The sequence below is a fragment of the Lissotriton helveticus genome, chromosome 10 (genome assembly GCF_964261635.1).
Source record: "Lissotriton helveticus chromosome 10, aLisHel1.1, whole genome shotgun sequence".
Lineage (NCBI taxonomy): Eukaryota > Metazoa > Chordata > Amphibia > Caudata > Salamandridae > Lissotriton > Lissotriton helveticus.
In genome coordinates this window covers 171,033,471-171,054,983 of record NC_136071.1, presented here as the reverse complement: position 1 = coordinate 171,054,983, position 21,513 = coordinate 171,033,471, and the positions used below count along the sequence as shown (strand labels likewise).

Genomic DNA, 21,513 nt, shown 5'->3' with positions numbered 1-21,513 from the left:
ACTTGGCGAGGGTCATCAAATCTCACGGAATCCTCCTCACCACATACGCTGACGACACCCAGTTGGTGTTGTCCATATATGACGATGGTTCCGCTGTAGCTGCGAATTTCCAATCCGGAATGAATGCGATAAGCTCCTGGATGTCATCAAACTGTCTGAAGCTTAATTCTGATAAGACAGAGGTGATGACATTCGGGAGACTACAGCCGTCCTGGTCTCCACAATGGTGGCCACACCAGATGGGACATCCTCCGGAACCGGTATCTAAAGTGCGAAATCTGGGGGTTGTCTTTGACAACAAGCTGTCATTCCAGCAGCACGCCAATTCTGTGGTTTCCTCCTCTTTTTACATTCTAAAAAGGATCAAAAAACGTATTCCCTACCTACCATCATCTGCAGGCAAAACCTTAGTCAGTACATTGGTTTTCTCTAAAACTGACTACTGCAATGCCCTATTTCTAAATGCACAACAAAAGGTCCTCAATAAATTGCAGACAGTGCAAAATGCAGCGGCTAGGACCCTGCTATCTATACCCAAATTTGCACCTGTCTCCCCCTACATCCGACAGCTACACTGGCTGCCTTTGAGAAGCCGTATTAAATTTAAAGCGTTATGTATAGCTTACAAGGCTATCCACAACCATGGACCGCTATACTTAAGACAAGCCTTTCGCCCGCTGGAACATCCTAGGATACTACGCTCATCCTCGGCTCACCTGCTAACAGTCCCCCGTACTAGGAGGGTCAACTGGGGAGACAAACGCTTCACGGTTGGCACAGCCAAATTATGGAACACACTACCCCTCCACATCAAATGTGCTCCAACCCTGCTCAACTTCAGAAAAAATCTGAAAACTTGGCTGTTCTCAGCCTAAAATCTCACCCTCCCGCCAGAGAGTTCAGCAACTCAGCGCCAAGACACCTTCGGGTATATGCGCGCTTTAAAAATCAATAAAATCAATAAATAAATAAATGGATGGTCCTGGAGAACTGGAAAAAAGCTTGTCATCCCATGTTAAAAAGTCGGGGTGGCTCTTCTGCATTTATTAATTTAATTAATTAAATTGTCACCCTATATCACTCTTGCCCTTACAAGCTAAAGTTCTTAAAGTAGAGGCAAATAGACAGCTATCAGCCTTTATAGAGGATCAGAAAATTGTTGACCCAGTGCCATCCGTATTCCACACCTTCCGGTCTAACTGCCAGAGAACTGCTGGGTCAAAGTGATTGTCATTTTACTCTACTGAGGGCAGCAAGATTGTTACCCATTTTCCATGCTTGAGCTTGACGGAAAGCAAATGGAACATTTCTAAATGGCCCCGTGTTCAAAGATGAAACTTCCTACTTTTGGGACTATTTGCTTCTTGATCAGAGAAAACACCCTCTTTTTTGGTAGCTAGTTTTCTCTGAACAAGAAGTTTCAGAATGAGCAATTTAAACATGGCCCCTGCTAAAGAAACCTTCAATGCTATGAAGGGAGCCGCCATGGCGGCAGCTGCTATCACTGAATAGATATCCCCGTCAGTCAAACGCGAATCTCAAAGTACGGGCAGATCCTGAATACCAACTCCAAAATTTCAGTGGTGCTAAATATCGAGGTAAAAATATCATGAGTACAAAAATATTGAGGATGGGAATATCAAGGGAAATTATATAGTTGAATTCCTATTTTAATATTGAAGTTTAAAATCTTGATTGTTTAACTATCATGTTATTTAATATCCTTTTTATATATTATTTTATTTATTTAGTTAGATTGTTAGTAATAATGCAAAATATATTACAAATAATGTACCTTTTAAATGTTTATTTTTTAGGTTACTGGACATTTATTGGAGTATTGGGTGGGTAGTGTTTTATAAAATTTATAATTTATTTGTGATATTTTATTACTTTAATTTATATGCATTAATATTATTATGTGCCTTTTAATTTCTTATTTTTGAATTGTTTAAGAGAATGTGGATTTTATTGACGAAGAGGGTGGATAGCGCTTTTTGCTAAAAATGTTATGGAACAATTATATTTTAATTTATATAAATATTTTATCTTTAAAATAATGTTTGATCATTTTGTGCAATAATAAAAAGTAAAATTAAAAAATATGTAATACGTTATTTTAAAAATATTCTAACTTTTTTTATTTATACTGTAATATAGCCAGATGTTTAATTTGATAACTAAAATGTATTTTATAATATTATTAACTTTAATTACAATTTCACATATGTGAGTTATATTTTCATTTTGTTTTACGTTTTTGAAAGTGTGTAGGATTGGATGTTAAATTTATATATGAAAGATTTAAAGATATTTCCTCTAAAAATCAATGATTTGACATACTAGTTATAGAATTAATAATGACTTCCACAAATATTCACACTTACTGCAATTTTATTTGGGCTGCAGTTACAATAGTAATGTGCCTCACTCACTCATATGAACGTAACTAAATATTTGCAGGACTGGGTTTAAAATAGTTGCATTCCATTCCTCAAACTACATGCACTTATTCCAAAATTTGTTAGAATTGAGTTAAAATAGTATTTGTGCCCTGTTGCCCTCCTCCCATTACATGCACTTCCCTCAAGATTTTTAGAGCTGCACTTAGAATAGTGGAAATGCCCACTGGCTTATGTGTTCTTACTGCAGTGCTTGATGGAAGGGAGTTTGAATATTAAATGTGCCCCTCTCCCAATTGTATGCACTTACCCAAATTTTACGGCAATTACCCCAGTATTTATTGGAATGGACTTAGAATATAAAAATATATTTGTAGTTATGGATTCAATATAGTTGTATGCTTATTTGTAATTTTTTGTTGCATTCTATTTAATAATAGTTTATGTAATTTATTAACTAATTAATTATTTTAGTTAGTTTATAGTATGTGTTTACAGAAAGTTATTTCTTAAAAAAAGACATTTATTTAAAAAATGTATTTTTCAAATTTTGTAGATTTCTAAAATGAATTTATATTAAAAACTTAAACGTATCTATGAAGATCTTTACATTTTATTTTTAGATATGTAAACTTTAACAAGAATTATTAAGACTGTTATGTTTGAGCAATTTGGGGCAGTTTTCCACGCAATTTACAGCTGACTTGCGCAAGAAGGCATGGACTTAAGAATTCTTGTGAGTTTTAATAGCTTTAAGAGATTTAAGATGTTACCTAAAACTGTGACAACAGAAAATAAGCACACTCTTATCATTTTTATTATCCTGCTCAGTATTACCCATGAATATTGGGTGTTTACATTAGATAACCCTTGTTATGCCACAGTTTTCAACAACCTAAAGTTTCAATAAATGTTTGGGTGCAGCAGAAGCACTCAGGAAAAACGAACATAGGGGCATATTATCAAGACAGGCGATAAAATGATAAAATGATTGCCGTTTTAGGGGCAGAAAACTGCCGCTAAAACAGCGATAATGGGCTTGATAATATGCTCTATAAAATTCCAATTGAAACCCATGTTAAATGTCCTTCACATTTAACATGGGCTTCAATTGGAATTTCTTAGAGCATATTATCAAGCCCATTATCCCCGTTTTAGCTGCAGTTTTCTGCTGCTAAAACAGCGATCATTTTATCGCCTGTCGTGATAATATGCCCCATAGTGTGTCTTACTCATGTGTTACTTGCTCACTCTTTCTCATCATACTCACTCATTCACATCTTATTCACTAATTTTTATTTTACGCGCTCATGAGTGCGTAGGATACGTATGCGTTAATAAGATATGCGTGCTTGAGTAAGATATGCCATAATGAACAATATAATGGCATTAAATACGCTTTTGCCCATAATATCAAAACAATTTAATAAAATAAAAAATACAAGCAAAACATTATTTCAGATAAATTGCCATTTTGATTATATCATGCATACTACCTTAAGATTACATGTTTGTTGTGATTTAAATATAAGAAAAAGCTATGACAAGGTATCTGTTATACATAAAATGTATGTTTTAATGTTTTCTTCATAAATGTATTACACCTCAGACATATCAGGTATAATATTAAAGTGTTCTATATGATATCAGTTATATTTTTTATTTAAAAGTGAAGTTCATTACACAACAGAGAGTTAGTTACACATTTTCTTATGACTCCTTACAAAACTTTAAGGATGCACTTAAAGCTTGAACACTAAGCCACGAAGAAACAACACTCTTAGGTCTGTTTTTAAGTTCAGAAAGTTTTTGTCGTACTACAAAATTCATTTAAAATGTGAAAAATATATGTTTTTTAATTTACAATTAATTTAAAATTCGAATTACGTTTAGGTAAAAAAAATTCTAAATATCAATGTGTAGGTACACTATTTTGGGGTTTTCAACAGTTTTATTGATTATTTTGTTACTTTTAAAAGTCATTATTATTGTACTCTATATTTTGGTGGTTGTAGATTTATTTTACATTTGATATTTTGTTTATGTTATTTTAATTAAAAGTATAGGGTCATTATATTTACGTTGTCAATACTTTGACCTCAGTTTTATTGTTTGCTGATATTGTTGTGTCGATATTCAGGACTACAACCATTAATATTATTGATTATTGGTAAGCAGACACTCCTTCTTGTTAATGAAAACAGTGACCAGGGTGCTGAAAATCTTTTTAAAAAATCACAAAAAGAAAAGTGATTCCTTTAGGGCTCTAGTAGTTAATTCCCAAGTACACAGTGGTGACTTTAGGGTTTCAAGGACTTATTCCCATAGACAGTGCAGCTTGGTGTCCCATTAACACCGATACTAGGGATCCATTTGTCTTGATTAATGGGCACTGGCAGGGTTTAGCGGTGACACCATTTTCTATCTCATCTTATCTCACCGCTGGTGTTCACGTAATAGGAACTACCAATCATCAAGTTGGACTTAGCACTGTAACTGCAGCACTTCTGTTTCTGTACCTTGGCCTGTCATGCTAATGATTTCACTTAGTTACAGCACATGGTAACAGGTCAGCCAATGGATTGGACCCATAAGATAACCATTTAAAAATGGAAGATTAAGGTGTAGGGTCAAGGTCCAGTCGTAACTTTAACCCACATACATCTCTGGAGTTGTACAGTCTATAAACATGATACCAGTGTCTGCTGAATCTGGTCAGCCAGGAGCCTAAGCCCCAGCTCTGGCCAGCTAGGCATGAGTCTTTATTGTTGTTGGCAACTTACCTCCGCGCCTTCAGTCACTTAGACCTTGCTTCTGGATCTTCCAGGCAAGGACCCTGCCCATTTGCACCCCAGATTGTGCAGTTTCTTCTCTTTCTTCCAGGTCACAGAAAAAGTGCATTCTATAAAATCATAGACTTGTGCCTAGCCTTGAAGGAGAACTGTGACATACAAAGTCCTGTTTCTCACCAGAGCTTCTAGGTGTAGGGCAGCAGAGTATTCTTTCAAATCCACACCAAGTAAAAAGACTGGTTGGATGGGCCAATATGTATAATGCTTTGGGGCATGGAAGATGGCCGCTTTCTTTCAAATTTAGACTCTTCCGATCCATAGAAGGTATGCCTTTCTGACTTTCTTCCTAGGCTTTTTAGGTAGACAGCAGAGAGGCTGACATCATCTGGACAGTCCATGTAACCTGGACTCACCAAAATGGGACTCTGTGAGCCAAGGTGTTCTGGATCCTAGGTGTCACCCAGCATAGCGCAGAGGGGACGCGATTGCTGCAAGTCAGATGTTTTGGCTGGCATGCTGTATGCTGTATATGTGTATTCCCCAGCCCACAGACATCTATGCGGAGTATGGGGGAACAGCAGCATGTACATTGCTGCATCTGTAAGATGCATGAAGACAACTTAAAGTAAATTGTTCTCATAGTGTTGTCTATAGATCACCATGTATTATGCTGTGGTCTCCCTCTTGCACTTGTGTAAAATTCTACACACACAACATACACATTAAGGACCCAATTATGCGGGTATGCATGGATTCTAATGGTACATATAACGACTTGCGAATCTGTACTTGAATCAGCTGCCAGCAAATGTCAGTCATCTGTATGCCTGGTCTACAATTGCCACCATCGAAAAACAGTGGGGATCACACATTGGATTCACTCCCCTCGACTAGCAAAGCCTTTGTGTTCTGCAAGTAGTTGTCATCAAAACCCTGGAACACCTCCAGTGCAATCCAGGAATGGATTCCACGGGTCAGACTGGTTAAACTTTCATTGTCATGAGATGCCTTTCATGCCCTCTGTCTGAATCCCAAATATCCCAGACAGTACTGCAACCAACTAGAAGGCGTCTCATCATTTACTAGAGAGGTTACTGCCTGATGTTCAACAGAGGAGCACTTTGGGGCCTGACACAGCGTCCAGCTGCATGGTAGCACCTTACTGTTGACACCATGTGGTCTCATGGTCAGATAAACAAGCATTAGCAATGCCAATAGGTCTGGCTTTAAAGGAAAGTTGTATGGCAATATGAAGCAGAACAAGTAAATCGCATAGGTATGTCTTTGTGTGGAAGCCAAGAACTGTAGAGCAGTGTTGGTGTAGGTTGAAAGGTCAGGTGACAGTTGCACTGCCAAGCCAGACCTAACAATCCATGTTTTTAATGACTGCCCCCCCTCCCATTGGTGCCGCTGCCTGAGAAAAATAACACAAATTGTCTAATTATCTAAGAAACGTTAATGGCATTCTGATGTCATGTGTGTGCCCCTGAAAGTTCAGCTCAGGCAGTTGGATAAATAAGCAAAATGACAGTAGACAGTAAGCCCTTTTTCGAGGAAGCACACAACTTCTGTCCAATCAAAACATGTACTCCTGGCTCCAACGTGTGGGTGGAGCCAAAACCTCTCTCTAGTGTTGCTCACATAATTGTCTGTCAAGCCAGACCATAAAAAATAATAGAACCAGATGAATAAGTTGAAAAAAAGTCAAAAAGTACCAGACCAATGTAGGAGCTATGGACTATCATTCCACACATACACACACCCTTTCTCCTTGCTTCTCTTCTCCTTCTATTCCAGTCTCTCTCTCTTGTCTGTGTGTCTCACCCTCTTGGGGCGCACCACTTTTTCTGTGCCCCTCAGAGGCACATCTCCCCTTATCTCTTATTCTCTCACCCGCCCTCTCATTTTTTGTCACTTGCACTCTCCATCTGTCATACAGTTTCTACCTCTCTGAGTCACACTCTCGCTTTCTTTCTCTGTCGTATCAGCCATAGTTACCCTTTGAAAATGTTCACAATTGCCAAGTCAATATGGATTACTGTAAATCTGTGAAACGTGAGAGAACTTTTCCTTACAGCAAGTGTTGGTAATATCACAAACATTTCATAGGACAGTGTATGTGTGTGTGTGTTTAGAATTTACGGGTGTGTTTGTGTGCATGTGTAAATGTGTTTGAGTGTGTGTGTGTGTGTCAATTTTGTGGCTGGGTACACTTACCTATGCTTTATGTTTTCATACTGAGTGGTAAGTACGCACTGCTGCCGACAGGGCCTTGTCTTCACTAATGCTGCCCATTCTGAACCTATTGTATGTGAAAGAATCGACCTGTGCTTTACCTGTTCTTGGTGCAAGGGAAGTTTGCTGGGCTGCTGTCATACTTTGTGTGTTTGTATGCAGCTTGCATTTCTACTGCCTCCTATGCAACAGGTATGTAAGGAAGACCCAGGCTTTGCTGCTCTTGCTGTATCTGTTCTGTGTATGAGGGAAGTGTGCAGTGCCGATGCCCTTGCTGTATGTAAATGGTGCATGTGTGTAGTTACAATGGTCAACTGTACTATACTTGTTCTGTGTGAGTGAGCTTTGTATTGCTGGTTGCTCTTCTGCACCCAGTCAGTGTGGGAGGTTATCTTTGAGTTCTGATTCCATCCTGTACCTGGTGTGTGTGGTGAGGTGGAGTGGAGGACTGGATGATGAACCTACTTGCGTGTCGCATGGAGAAATCTACTTCGGCAGTCTCCGTGTGTTGCTCATGTTTGTGAGAAAGACTGAGACAGGGTGACGCTTGCCCTGCTGCTGCTCAAGAGGCAGTTACACACTGCTTGGAGTGCTGCACCTGTTCATTGTGTATGATGAAAGTTTACATTCCTCCCTGTGCTTTAACTAGTTTGGGAACCTTGCACTGTTTTTCTTATTCTGTATCATGCCCCGGATACTTAGCAGTAGTTTTCATTACTCCAAGTGTAGTCTTCCTTGCCACATTACTGACGTATTGAGCTTCAGCGTCTCCACAGAATCCTCCAAGTAAATTCGTGCTCTAGGCTTCCCATTCCTCCCTAACATGGCCGACCTCCTTCACCCCATACCTACTATAAGAAGAGGCACAACCCACCCGCTTCCTGTTCAACTACCAAGCCTCAGTACCAAAAACATGAAGCCAATAACCAAACAGGGAAGGAAGGGATGGGAACCTGTGTGGCGAGGAAGATTTCACTTGGAGTAATGAAGATTACCGATGAGTAACCAGGCATTACCTGTTCGTAAGTCTTTCTTGCCACAATACTGATGTAGTGAGTATATACCAAAGCCAATGCAGCTTCATGGTCACCAGACAATATAAACACCAGAAACGAAAATGCGAGCAACAAATATACTTTAACCAAAACAACAAACAGAGGAAACAACAACAGCACAACATGAGAGTGACAGTCAATCACCGCCAGTGCCAGCAGTTAGAAGAGCTGCAGCAAAATCCCCAGCAGCTGAACCTCCCAACACCACCCGTAGTGGTCCATGAACATGTGAGGAGAAGCCCATGTAGTAGCCCTACAAATGTCTTCTACCGAAAGAAGCGCAGGAGACAGAAATACTACGGGTAGATCTCCCCTGAATCCCGGCTGATGCCACAGCCCCTGCTACTCATACGCCAGAAGGATTGTCTGTTTAATCCGCCTACTCAATGTGGAAATAGAAGGTTTATGTCTTATGTGTGCCTGGTATGTGTATAAAGGAACCTTGCCTTGTCTCTGCTGCTTGTACTGTACATGTCCTACTTGTGCTTGGAAGTGTGTACTGCTGCAGTCCTGGCTGTGTGTGCGAGGAGTGTGTGTAATGCTGACACATCTTCATGCCCATTGTGTCCTGGACGGAGAGAGGCTCTGTGCTGTATCTGCTCTATGTCCGGTGTGTCGGTGGAGCTCAGTACACTATTCCCATTGTGTGTATGAGAAGATGTTGCACTACTGCTTGTTAAATGTGTGTGAGGTAAGCATGTGTTGTTGCTGTGGTCTGCGTTGAGGCTGACTTCTGGGTGCCCTGAGTTCACTGCACCGACTGTGGTGTACACCTTCTCTGCATGAAGAAGTTAGCACTGTTGTGATCTGGGCTGCATTGGGTGTGCTGCAGAGGATGAAGTGGGCGGGATCGGTGTGTGTGTTAAACACACATCCTTGTCAGGACGGTCGATTACGACAACTGAGATGCCTTGGCTTCAACGGGAGGGAGGGAATCTCTGGTGCTGTGAGTCCTTAGAGACCAGAGCTAAACAAGAAACAAACTTTCTTGCTGCGGTGCCTTCTGTCTGAAAGAAATGTAAATGTTTGCATTTGGTTAATCTGCAAATGTAAAAGCTGCTTGGAACCAGTATTGGCTTTAATTGACAGAGTCATTTGCAGGTTCGTTTGACAAAGATGTATTATTTTTCAGAGGTATTGTAAGGGTGTTAGCTAAGGTCTGGAGTGTGTGCTTTCAATGGACACTTAGGCACTTGGTACAGTCTGATTGCATATCATTAATATCTAGCTTTTGAAAGCACGTTTTATCTGCAAAGAGAATCTTTTGTAGCAGCTTATCTTATACTGTGTTCACTGTAAGCAAATATTGTAATATTGACATACATATTCACAGTGCTTTCTGACACTTTCTGGGACCTCATAGCATTAAAATATACAAGCCACTATTGCCCTACAGCTCCAACCAGGATCCATTAACCAACAGAGGTTTCATAACATAAAGTAGTGCATTTGCCACTGATTACTTTAACTTGCATGTATTATTAATTTGAGGTGTGTGCGTTATTTTGTATGAAGTTACCTAAGAGTTATAGATCAACAACTAGTTACATAATATTTTGTTCTTTTTAGGTCTTGCTGAGCCAACGCGCATGCGTTGCTCTGCGAGAGTTAAGTAAGGGGCTTTCAAAAGTGCTCCCAAAGGCTGCAGGCGGATGAGGTACAGTGCATGTGCGCCGGGCGCGCGCACCATTTGTCAGCCTGCAGCCTTTGGGAGCACTTTCACGGCCGCTTTGATGTTCTCAGTGAGCCGCGTGGCCACTGAGAACATGAAAGCGGCCGCGAAAGTGCTCACCATTTGCCACCCCCTCCCTTATCCCACTTCCTGTTTGTTTTCTCTTTCTCTAACACATACGGTCAACAAGAGGTGTGAATCTTCATGACTACAGGCATGCAACGAATGAGAGTTTCCCCTCACCGACCGATACCAGCAAGCTGTGCCACTCCACGGGGACAACCTCAACGCAAGTGGGGTGCCTCCTGCACCCAGACACAAACTAACCAGAGGAGTCTCTCGCGGTCAGTGCTGAACAAGTGAAGAATTGGAGCCACTGCTCAAGCGCTTTTGTTTAATTTGAGTAAGGAATGTGGTGCATCAGCTGCGTGTGTAATCATGGGAACCCACCTTCCACTCTTCAACTGCCACTAAGATACAGAGAGCAGGAAAGCAATGGAGCCGATGAAAACTTTTTAAAAACATAGTCAAATACTAGAAGACAACTGGGCCTGAGGATGGCAACGGCGGCCTTGCCGCCCGGGCCTGAGTGAAAACTGCACACCAATAGCAGTGGCTCTCTCTTAAGTAGCTCTGTGCTTCAAAATGTCATTGTTTAACAAAAGCGCATACAGGGGTATTTTGGAAGCAGTGGCACAAGGCGAGCCACAGAATTCCCTAATAGGTCTAAAAAACACACCAAAAAACATTTACAACTCTCACTAGGAACATCTCTGCGCCCAGTGTCGGGCAGATTCGGTACTTTTACTCCCTTGTGGCTGTCACTCCAGTGTTAACATGACACCAGCAGACTATGGCCTTACAGGAAATAATGCACTTCACTACAATCACGTACCTCTGACTGCTTAGAACAGTAATCCTTCGTTTTTGAATTTTAAAACATGAAGAGGGCACTGTTAACGATGGTTCCTCGCTGTCACCCAGGTTGGTCCACAAACTCACAGGGCCTCTCCACCGTCTCTGCGAGCAGTCGCACATATACCTTCTGCTCCACCTGTTTCAGCCTCTCTCTGCCCAGCCCATTCTTCAGTTGTTACAGAGATGCTGCCCTCCGCCCCTTCCACTTCCCTCCCTTCTCTGGTCTTTTCCCTCCTCTGACTTTGCCACTGCTTTCGGTACGTTTCCCTCCTCAGCTGGATTCTGCACTGCCGACTCCTACGTCTTCATTACAGATACTACTCAAAACACTTGCCACTCAAACGAGGTCTGGGGTCACTGGTACACTGTGCAACATAAATTCAGTGGGTTTCAGTCAAGGACTTAGTCGTTCCCACGATTAAATGAATAGTTATTTTTTTCTTAACTGCAAACTGAAAAATAAAGCCATTTTAACATTTTTATTATGGGGGTAGTAAGTATATTTTACATTTCACATTAGCATATTTCTGTGAAAGTAACGTAAATGATTATACATTTCGGTTTGTGTTTTCTACTCCGTAAAACACAGAAAGTCTTTCACTCCGCTATTTTCGAAGCTCACCTTTTTCTTTGATTCTTCTTTGCTTCAGGCTCAACCTCTAAAATCCTTTCGGTGTGTGTTTCTCAGTCTTCCTTAGACTCCTATCTATGTGATAATCACTTGCCCCAGCTCAAGTAGCCCATTGGAAGGCCACATTTAAGATCACACAGTCTCAAGAGGATCATAAAGCTTATGACGACCTGTCGCTCTGATATATATTTGCAAAATATAACTATGGCCACAAGGAGCGGAGTGTTTATTCTAGTACGTTAAACTAGGTGTCAGGGACCACAGACGAGAAGAACGCAAACATCCAGAAGAAGAATCATGGTACACCGAGAAACATCAGTACAGGCCAGAGTGCTTGCAAGAGAGTCAAGGGTGCAGGCAATCCATGGGCAATCTACCTGCGCATAAAGGAGACAAGAGGACAAATGCGGCGGATCCTAGAAGTTGGCCAACAGATGGGCCTGAACACACTAACACTAAAGGAGTAGCTCACAGCACTACTTCAGATACACACTAATGTACACTAGGCCAAATTATACAGAATTCCTCAAATGTATCCATAACACGCCAAATAAGCCAACAGCTGGCTATCACCACACCCCAAAACACCTGTTATTAACAAATGATAGATACGCTTATCCAATTGCTAGACAACCAGTAGCTCTTGGGTCCCACAAATCAATGAAAAAGGAAAGGACTTTCTACCAAGGAGCCAAACTTACAAGATATGATCTTTACCACAGTCTGCTCTTCTTGCTGGCAGGAACACTCACATTTGTGTCACTCTGCACGTGTACACTTCCGCTTCTAAAATTTGATGTGGCATGCATTTGTAACTGTTTGTTGTTTATGTACTAAAATGTACTTTTCCCTGTCAAAAACCCGCCACTCCGAAACCTCTGCCACTTCTAAAGATGTTCCCTCCCTACTCCCACCGTTAAAATACATTTATTCCTGCTTTTTACAATGCAAAAGCTAAAACTTGAATACGTCAGATGTTGCAACAAGAGTTTTGCTAAATACAGATAAAAGAGTTGTGTGTTTGCTACCGACTTGTGACTGCATGTTTTTATTTTTTAACTTTTGTACTCCCCCCTTCATTCACACTCCCCGTTCTAACTTCCAGTCCTCATTATAGATAATCGCCCCTTTTTAACACTTCCCCTTGTGAGCAAGTAAACTGAACTGCAGCTTCAGCAGAAGGGTTTATCTACTTTCTTTTGTGCTTACTTAGTTTTTTTTTTAATTCATTGTGTTCACACGCCTTTTCTGAATCCACTGTGAGCAGAATGTGTTTGCTAGGACGGACTGTGCGAGCATTTAAAGCCTCTACCTCCTTACATCCTCTGGTTCTTGTGAATTCAGTCCCACGAAGTCGATCTGATCTAACCGTAACGCCCTGCTCTCATCTATGTTTATATTTTTTATCAATCGAAATTCCCCTTTCTAATAAATTCAAGAACAATTTCCATCTGCGGGAAAACTACTGATAGAGCAAAATGTTCATAAAACATATCTCCACAATGAAATATTTTTGTTCCGAAATGAGCGGGGGGCACCCACTTTAGCTTAAGATCTTTACCACACACACAACCACACACACAACCACAACCACACACACAACCACACACACACACAAACACACACACACACAAACACACACACACACAACCACACACACACACAACCACAAATACACGCAACCACACACACAACCACACACAACCACACATACAACTACACATACAACCACACATACAACACACACACAACCACACACACACACAACCACACACACACAACCACACCATCAGTGACCACTTTCACCAGGCACAGACACCATCAGTCATAAGTGCACGCTTTCACCGGGTACAAACACCACCAGCTCTCAGTGCATGCTTCCACCAGGCACACACCACCAAACGTCAGTGCACGCTTTCACCAGGCACACACACTCCACCAGCCGTCAGTGCACACTTTCACCAGGCACACACACCACCAGCCGTCAGTGCACACTTTCACCAGGCACACACCACCAGCCGTCAGTGCACGCTTTCACCAGACACATACACCACCAGCCGTCAGTGTACGCTTCCACCAGGCACACACAACACCAGCCCGCAGTGCACACTTCCACCAGGCACACACACCACCAGCCATCAGTGCACAATTTCTACAGGCACACACACCACCAGCCATCAGTGCACACATCAATTGTTAACACATCCACAATTAACTATTGTAGCAATCGCAATATGGCACACTTTACTTTTAAACATATTCATCTAAAGCGCAGCATGCCACCATTGCTACCAAAAATAAATACACATTTTTTTGGCCTACAATTTATAGACTTTTGTTGCAATTGGTGTTGCAATATTTAGCAATGCCAATAGCTCAAACTTAATTAATGCAAGACCTATTGCATTGCAAATGCTTGTCAATCATACCTTTGAACCTGCACCCACGCTCACTGACCCCGCCCTTATTGCAGTAAGATCAGATCTATCAATTTTTTAAAGAACATCGCCTGCTGGCGAGTGCATAGCAGTTGTGCACATGTGCCTGATAACTTGTACATATGTGCTGCAAGCATTTAGTACTGTTTCTTTTATGTGTGTGAAAGAGACACTTGTTCTGCAGCTGCTGTTCTATCCCTTTCTACATAGTGAGAAGCTTGCGCTTCTACCTGCTCAGTGTGTCGGTGCAGCTTGAGAAATCATTTCTACTATACAAATGCTGAAACCTATTGTTTTCTCACTATTACTCTTTGCCTGTGCCCTTCTTTTTTATGTTCATATATTAAATTTCTAGCCCTACCCTCCTCGCCCCTCACTCTCCTCCCTTTTCTTACTTTCTGTGTTCTTCCAGGACTGTTGCTGCCGCTCTTTTTACGGATTTACTCATGCATACTTCTCTTGCTTACATTCATTCTGTTTTATTTTGTCCCTAGGAAAAGACGAAAGAGTTGGCGGATAAACAATCGCAGCAGTAAGTTCATCTCTTTGGCATCCTATGTTAGAAACACAAAATCCCATGCAGTTTCCAACCAGCCTTGCTTTATCATGTTGGCTGCATGTGTTACACTTGTTCTGCAGAAGAAGCAAGATGATGGGGGACAAGAACGATGGAAGGTTGTGTAGAAGGAAGGGGGGAGGCAACATGATGCTGTATTGTTGGTTGCCTATGCACTGTTTGTGCTGTGGCAAGGCAGCTTCAAGAACAGGGAAGTGCAAAAAAAGAAGAATTGGAAGTGACAAGACAAGGACAGGACTTGGCATCGAAAAGTAAGACAGGGAAGAGGGTGGGTGGGAACTTAATGTTATATCATCCTTTTTTGTAGTGTGTAAGCACCCTTCAAGTTGCACAAGGGTAACAAGAAGTAAGTGGGAGAGACATACAGAACACATGAAAAGATGATATAGGGCAGAAGTAAGCGTGAAGAAGAGATACAAATTTTATATTGACTACCCGTGTAGCTGCTATGCAGCCCTCAGGCTGCCACAAAGAACTAAGGGCCAGATGTAGGTATCCAAATACCGGTCTGTAACTGCCAAAAATTCCGATTTTCGTCCGTTGCCGACTGGTATTTGGATAATGAGCTGTAGGGCCACCTAAAATACAGATTCGGTAATTTTACAGATTCGGTAAAACTATCCGATTCTGTAAAATTACCGAATCTGTATTATGAGATGTAGGTAGCACTGTAATCAGTGCTACAGGGCTTTAAGAATTCGTTATTTACCACCAACTAGAAGTTGGTGGTAAATAAAGAAAAGCCTTGAAAAAGCATTTTTTTTGCTTTTCAAATGCTGCCATGTTTCAGACATACATGCCCTTAGGACATGTATGTCTGCAACATGTGCACCCATACACGATTGAGGGGTGCAACAGGGTGTCAAAGTGACACCCTGCCACCCTTCAATGTTTCCCCCAATTACCGAATCGGTATTTACCGATTCGGTAATTTAAAAAGAGAAATTACCTACATCCCATTTACCTACTCTTAAATACCGAATCGGTATGATTCGGTATTTAAGAGTAGGTACATTGAGATTACCTGCATCTGGCCCTAAAATCCGACAAAACTGTAAGGGAGAGCACAGGGTATAAGATAATGTAAATGTAAATGTACAGGAATTTATATAGCGCAAATCACCGAGCGGTTTCTAAGCGCTTGCTTAGGGAACCCGTCCTGGTATTCCCATGTGAGATAACCCCGGCAGGGTATCCGCAAGGTGAAAGCCAGGCATCCCGCCGCGAGGGGCCGTTGTGGAGATTAAGCAAGCTATTGCCAAGAGTCGCAGAGTGTGAACCCGTGAATCGAGTAGGCACCGGAGCGAGAATTGTCGAGTCCATGGACATTTTAGGACTCAAGACCCCGCCGAGCCGGGAATTGAACCCTGGTCCCGGGCTGACCTCTGCTTCCAGGTCTGCCTCCTCTAACCAGTGAGCCACACTTCTCCGTAAGGCCAAGATAAGGCTTGGGAGTCGGACTGCAGTAAAGATGGTATTGCGGGTGGAGGGGCAAAGTAGAAATATGGCAATGAAATGATAACTTATCTTGATTGTCTTAAAGCCATATACGTGGATGAAGGAGTGACCAAAGGAGGTTAGAAGGATCATATGTGAATGGAAAGAAGCATGCCTTAAAAAATCATAAAACCATTATCAGATCTGCGGTCTAGTGACTTTAGTAATCTACTTGCCCTAAATATAATGCACTTGACCCATAAATTAGTCTTGAATAGTGTGGTCCTAGGCAAATGTTTTATTTCACAGTCTGCTTTATCTCTATCATCAACACACGAGAACACCTTCAAATATGTGGGTTCAGCATGTCTGCTGTACAAAAAACTCTTGTTTGATATAATAGGCTAAACGTTTGCTCCATGTATAATCGGAATCTATCCCACATATAGGGTACACATGATTCCCAACTTGCTGCTTAGTTCGCAAATATTGATATCGGGGTGGGGGGCGTGTATGTTCCTAAGTTCATGTTTAAAAACTCTCAAGTTTAATAAATATATGGCTAAAGCATGATGTGGTAGTGTACTGTAATTTACAGACAGTACATTTTCCATTGCAATGGCCACAACATTTCCCACAGACATGCATTTTTTAATGATAAAAGTATATCACGTACAAACGATCACGTGTACAAAACTGGTATCAGGAAATATCATCTGCACATCACCAAGTAAAGTGTTCTGTTTTTTTAAATCCTATTAAAATCTTTCTTTTTTAAATTGTATTTTTATTTTTTAACCATTTTTTTATTAGCATTTGATATACAGAGCATTTACGCTTATACATATACAGCATATAACTTGGGCCCTGGCTCGGGCGAGTAATAACATTGCGGTACATATCGTCCCTCCCCACGGACTGTACATGGTTGTTACATGTATAACAAGTCAGGGCAATATGTCAAGTATAGTACACCTTACATCTGTTTAATCAATATACTATAAATAAACATGCCCCTGAGCCACCAAGCATTAGTCCGTAGGTACCATCCAGGGTAATAATGCCATATTTCAGTCGTATTGCGTTGTCTCATGGTTCTTTATCTATTTTTAAACATAAACAGTGAAATACAAAACTTTCGGCAGTAGGGGTACCGCACAATAGTATTTTCTTTATTTTTTAACATTCAGACAGGCCCATCGTACATATATTAGCAGCTGTCCCACCCCTGGTTCGCCCCTCAGGTGTGATCCTGTTAGTTCTGGACAGGGGGGGGGGGTAAGGCTGCGAGGATCTCTATTAAGTTTTCTGGTACAATGCAACAGGGAGCCAGCCTAGCTAATGTGAATAGATATTGGATATACAGGTACCCTAGTTGCGCCCCCCCCCCCCCCCCCACACGCCCCCAAGAGCCCATATAAGGGAGATTCAACCGGGGTATAGAGTTCTGCTCCCCAGGTCCGTCCGTCCCCCTCGCCCCTCCACTCAATCTAATCGTCTACTAACCATGGTCAAAATCAGACAGCGGAGGAGTTTCTGACAGTCGCATCCACTGTTTATTTATTTATTTATTTTGAAGGATTTATAGAGCGCGAACAAGATCCTTGCGGATATCAGAGCGCTTTACAATGAAAAAGTTGATTATACAAAAAGAATTACATGACAAATTATAAATACAGTAGTTTGGGAGAAAGAACAAGTATGGGATAAGTTTAAGAATACTCAAGAAAAGACGTAAAGTACCGAAGCATAGGAACATAGCACAAAAACACAGCAAAAATTGTCTGGGGTGAGTCCGGTGTATCCCCACTCGGGTGATCAGTCGCCTGCAGTCTCTCTAGCATAATACCCCACATTGCCAAGTCTTGGTCTGCATTTTCATCAGTGCAAACAATGCGCAGGCTGTGTTCCTCTGCAACCACCCCATTCATACGTATCTGCCTTTCATTTAGTCGAACGGGGGGTCGCAGACTGCGCCCAATGTATAGCAATTAGACGCCTAGCCAACAGCAACCCTTGAGAGGTAAATCTGTAATGCATGCAGGTCTGGTTTCGGGGATGGTAATACACCCGAAAGACGATACTTAATCGACATCTCGACTGGGAATCTCGTCGCATTCCGCAATATTTCCAGCATCTCCATGCCGTAGGGCGGAGATGAGGACAGTCATATGTACAAAATGAGCTGGGCCATTCCACATCAGGGGCATGTTGAGGTGTGCGCCAGGTCATATCATTATAATCGGAGGGGGGTCAGGTAGGTGCGGCGCAGATAATAAAATTGGGTGAGTTTAAATCGCCATTGCTGGCCACTTCCTGTACCTGTGCGAAAGCTCTCTTCTTCTTACCACCTTTTCTGGACCTTATATACATCTACACTACGGTCTGCCTTCAAGGCTTTATACAATCGAGAAATCAATCCCTTAAAGGAGCCTGGGTCCAAGATTGTCATCAGTGTATGGGACTTCTCCGGCTCCTCAGGAAATGTGGTACATATTTCACGTGTAGTGCACGTATATTTAGCATAAATGCAGGACGTGACCCTCTGGGATTTGGTAACTTATTCTCGCATCCTCAAAAGATAGAAAGGTTCCATTTTAGTATATATGTCACCTGCTATTACACAGTCACCATCAACCATCCAGGCATATCCATCACCATCTGTATATGACGAATGCTATGAAGCCATGTTAAGGATTGTGACCCGGCTTATGGGGCCCTCCGTATGCAAGGGTGACCGCACGCTCCCACGCCCAGGCAACCTTGCTAACCACAAATTGACAATCCCGGGGAGTCCTTGAGCCCATCATAAGATATTGCGGTAGGTCAGTCTCTGTGCTCTAGTCCGCCAGTAATTTCTTCTCCGTGTTTGGCCCCTCAGCGCACTATTGTGCCGTGTACTGAAGGAGTACAGCGAGATAGAAAAGACGTAGTTCTTGATGGCCAAGGCCTCCCTGGTCAATATCCAGCTTTAACAGGTCCAGCTTCTCTCTACTGTGTTTCCCGTCCCACACCAGGGAGACGAAAAGGCTGTTCAGGGTAATGAATGTAACATTGGGGATTCGACAGAAGGATTTTCTACACGTGTAGGCATCACAGCAGTAGGACCATTTTTACCAGGGATACTTGTCCCATAATAGATAGTGGGAGGCGATTCCTATTAAAATCTTTAATTCCATCACACTTCAGAATTACAAAAAAATTTGTTTTTCTATCTGCTGATGTATTTTCAAATATGTGTACACAAAGGGATTTGAATGTTGTGTAAAAACAGATATCCTACAGCCTTTCATTTCACCCTCCCTGCACCCCAGCAGGATCTTGAGACAGTTCACTTCACAAAATCTTCTAACTTTGCAGTCAGAGAAAAAAAGTAAACACAGGTCTCCAGGATAAAATCAGCAGCAATGTAAAAGAAAAGTAAGCTGACACTTGGCCTCTGTCTTTGAACACACAACAAATGTGCCAAGATGAAGACAATATTTAAAGGCATCTTTATTGGTCGTTCACTTTTTGAATGAACAGACCACTTGTTCTTTTCCAGCTCGAGCTCTCTTGCCAGAACGGGCCAGTAGGCCCTAAAAATAGCCTATCCTTTTAAAATCTGACTCGCCATAGTGAGTGGGCAAGTAGATTTTCCGAGGCCTGAGAAGGTGCCTTACGGTAGGAGGGTGATAATGAAAGAGAGCTGCTGGTGGCAGAGAAAATGGGATCAGACGTGCGGGACACACAGCGAACTTATTACGGGTTCCCCAGAATTATCCTTTCACCGAAATCTGGTGATTACAAGTGTATAACTCATGGATTCAGGAATACTGGTCCAAGCTACAGCTTGTTTCCCCTTTGCGGAGGAAATAACGGGGCATATTATCAAGGGGGTTTATCTCCGCTTTTTTGGCTTTAAAAGCCAAGAAAGCGGAGATAAAATGATCTCCCTATTCCCTAGCTGTCGCTAACACCAGTTAGCGACAGCTAGTAGGAGATAGCGGCCATCTTGGGCCCCACTTTGCAGGTCAGTGATATTTATCACTAATGACATGCAAAGTGGGCGTGCCAAGATGTTAGCGACTGGAAACAGTCGCTAACATCGCTATCTCCTATTACCAACTTTTGGAGATATTCGCGCTAAGCGCGAATATCTCCAAAAGCTAACACCTGCCCTGGGCAGTTCTTAGCCATGTTATCCAATGGGAGGTGGATAACATGGCTAAGAGTATTAGCTCGGTAATGCATGAATATCGCTGACTTTTCAGCGATATTCATGCATTGCGGCCGTTTTTTATCGCATTTGCGAAAAACCTTGGTAATACCAAGGTTTATCTGCGATAAAAATCGCCGCAGCTCAGCGGTAAATTTTTGTCTCTAACCAAGCAATAGCGATAATTATCGCTATTGCTTGGTAATATGCCCCAACACACCTAAGTACAAGTTCAAGTTCAGGTTATTGTATATTCGATAAATTAGTGACTTTAATCCCTAAAAACCGATAATAAAGAAAATCAATACAATATTTACAAATAATCTAGTAAGTGTAATTCACAACAGGTTTCCTTTACAGTATGCTTTTAAGAGAGAGCATCTGGATATAAAACACATGTTGCTGCTGTTTGCAAATCACACAGGATTACCTATTGATGCATAATTTTAAAATGATAAACATCTGGTTAAGAGACACAACACAGGTACAGTCTTGATTAGTTTTGCCTTAAATGATATGCATTCCCTGAGCATAGGAGGGCAATGACAAGTGTTTTCGGCCCTCCCCCCCAAGGGTGCAGGAAGCAGGTGAGTGAGCTACCTGCTGCTCCACTGAGAAGGTTGGGCTTGGTGTCTCCTAACCAGGAATTACCGTGTCTGGAGTCTGCAGAACTGATCATTCCAACCCCACTCACTCCCAAAAAGTGGGACCACCCTGGGCTGCTTGTCATGAGAACCTTGAAAGATTAACATTAGAACAACAGACGTTTTGTAAAAAGAACAGCAAATTCCTTTTCATAAGAGAGCAGTTACAGGTGTGCCCAGGTACGCATGCCTTCATGCCTCCCCCGCCACTAAGTATTGTAATAGGCTCAAGTGAATGAAGTTAAAGGGACCGATTCAGAAAGCCATTTGCAAATATATGTCTGATGTATTTGAGCAGATGTCTTAATTTACGAGAGGAAAGTCTGGTTCTAGGTTAACAAAATATTGAATTACAAACATATTAACTTGGATGCAGTTTTACAGCAGCATTGTGTAAATATTACCTAGGAGAAACTCGTCATGCAGGGGATCGGGCCAGGATACCTCGAAATTTTGTGCAGATACACATACTTTGTGGGTATTGACCAACTTTTTCTCAGGCCATGCTCTCACA

At 41.8% G+C, this 21,513-nt stretch overlaps 1 protein-coding gene across 1 annotated transcript in view; it reads left to right on the top strand.

Annotated features, from left to right (window-relative positions):
* Positions 1-21,513, top strand: part of RADIL (Rap associating with DIL domain) — a 444,288-nt gene that overhangs the window by 317,647 nt on the left and 105,128 nt on the right. Inside the window, exon 5 of the mRNA XM_078665013.1 lies at positions 14,638-14,675. Coding sequence (XP_078521139.1) covers positions 14,638-14,675 — 38 coding nt within the window. The remainder of the gene's footprint in view (positions 1-14,637; positions 14,676-21,513) is intronic.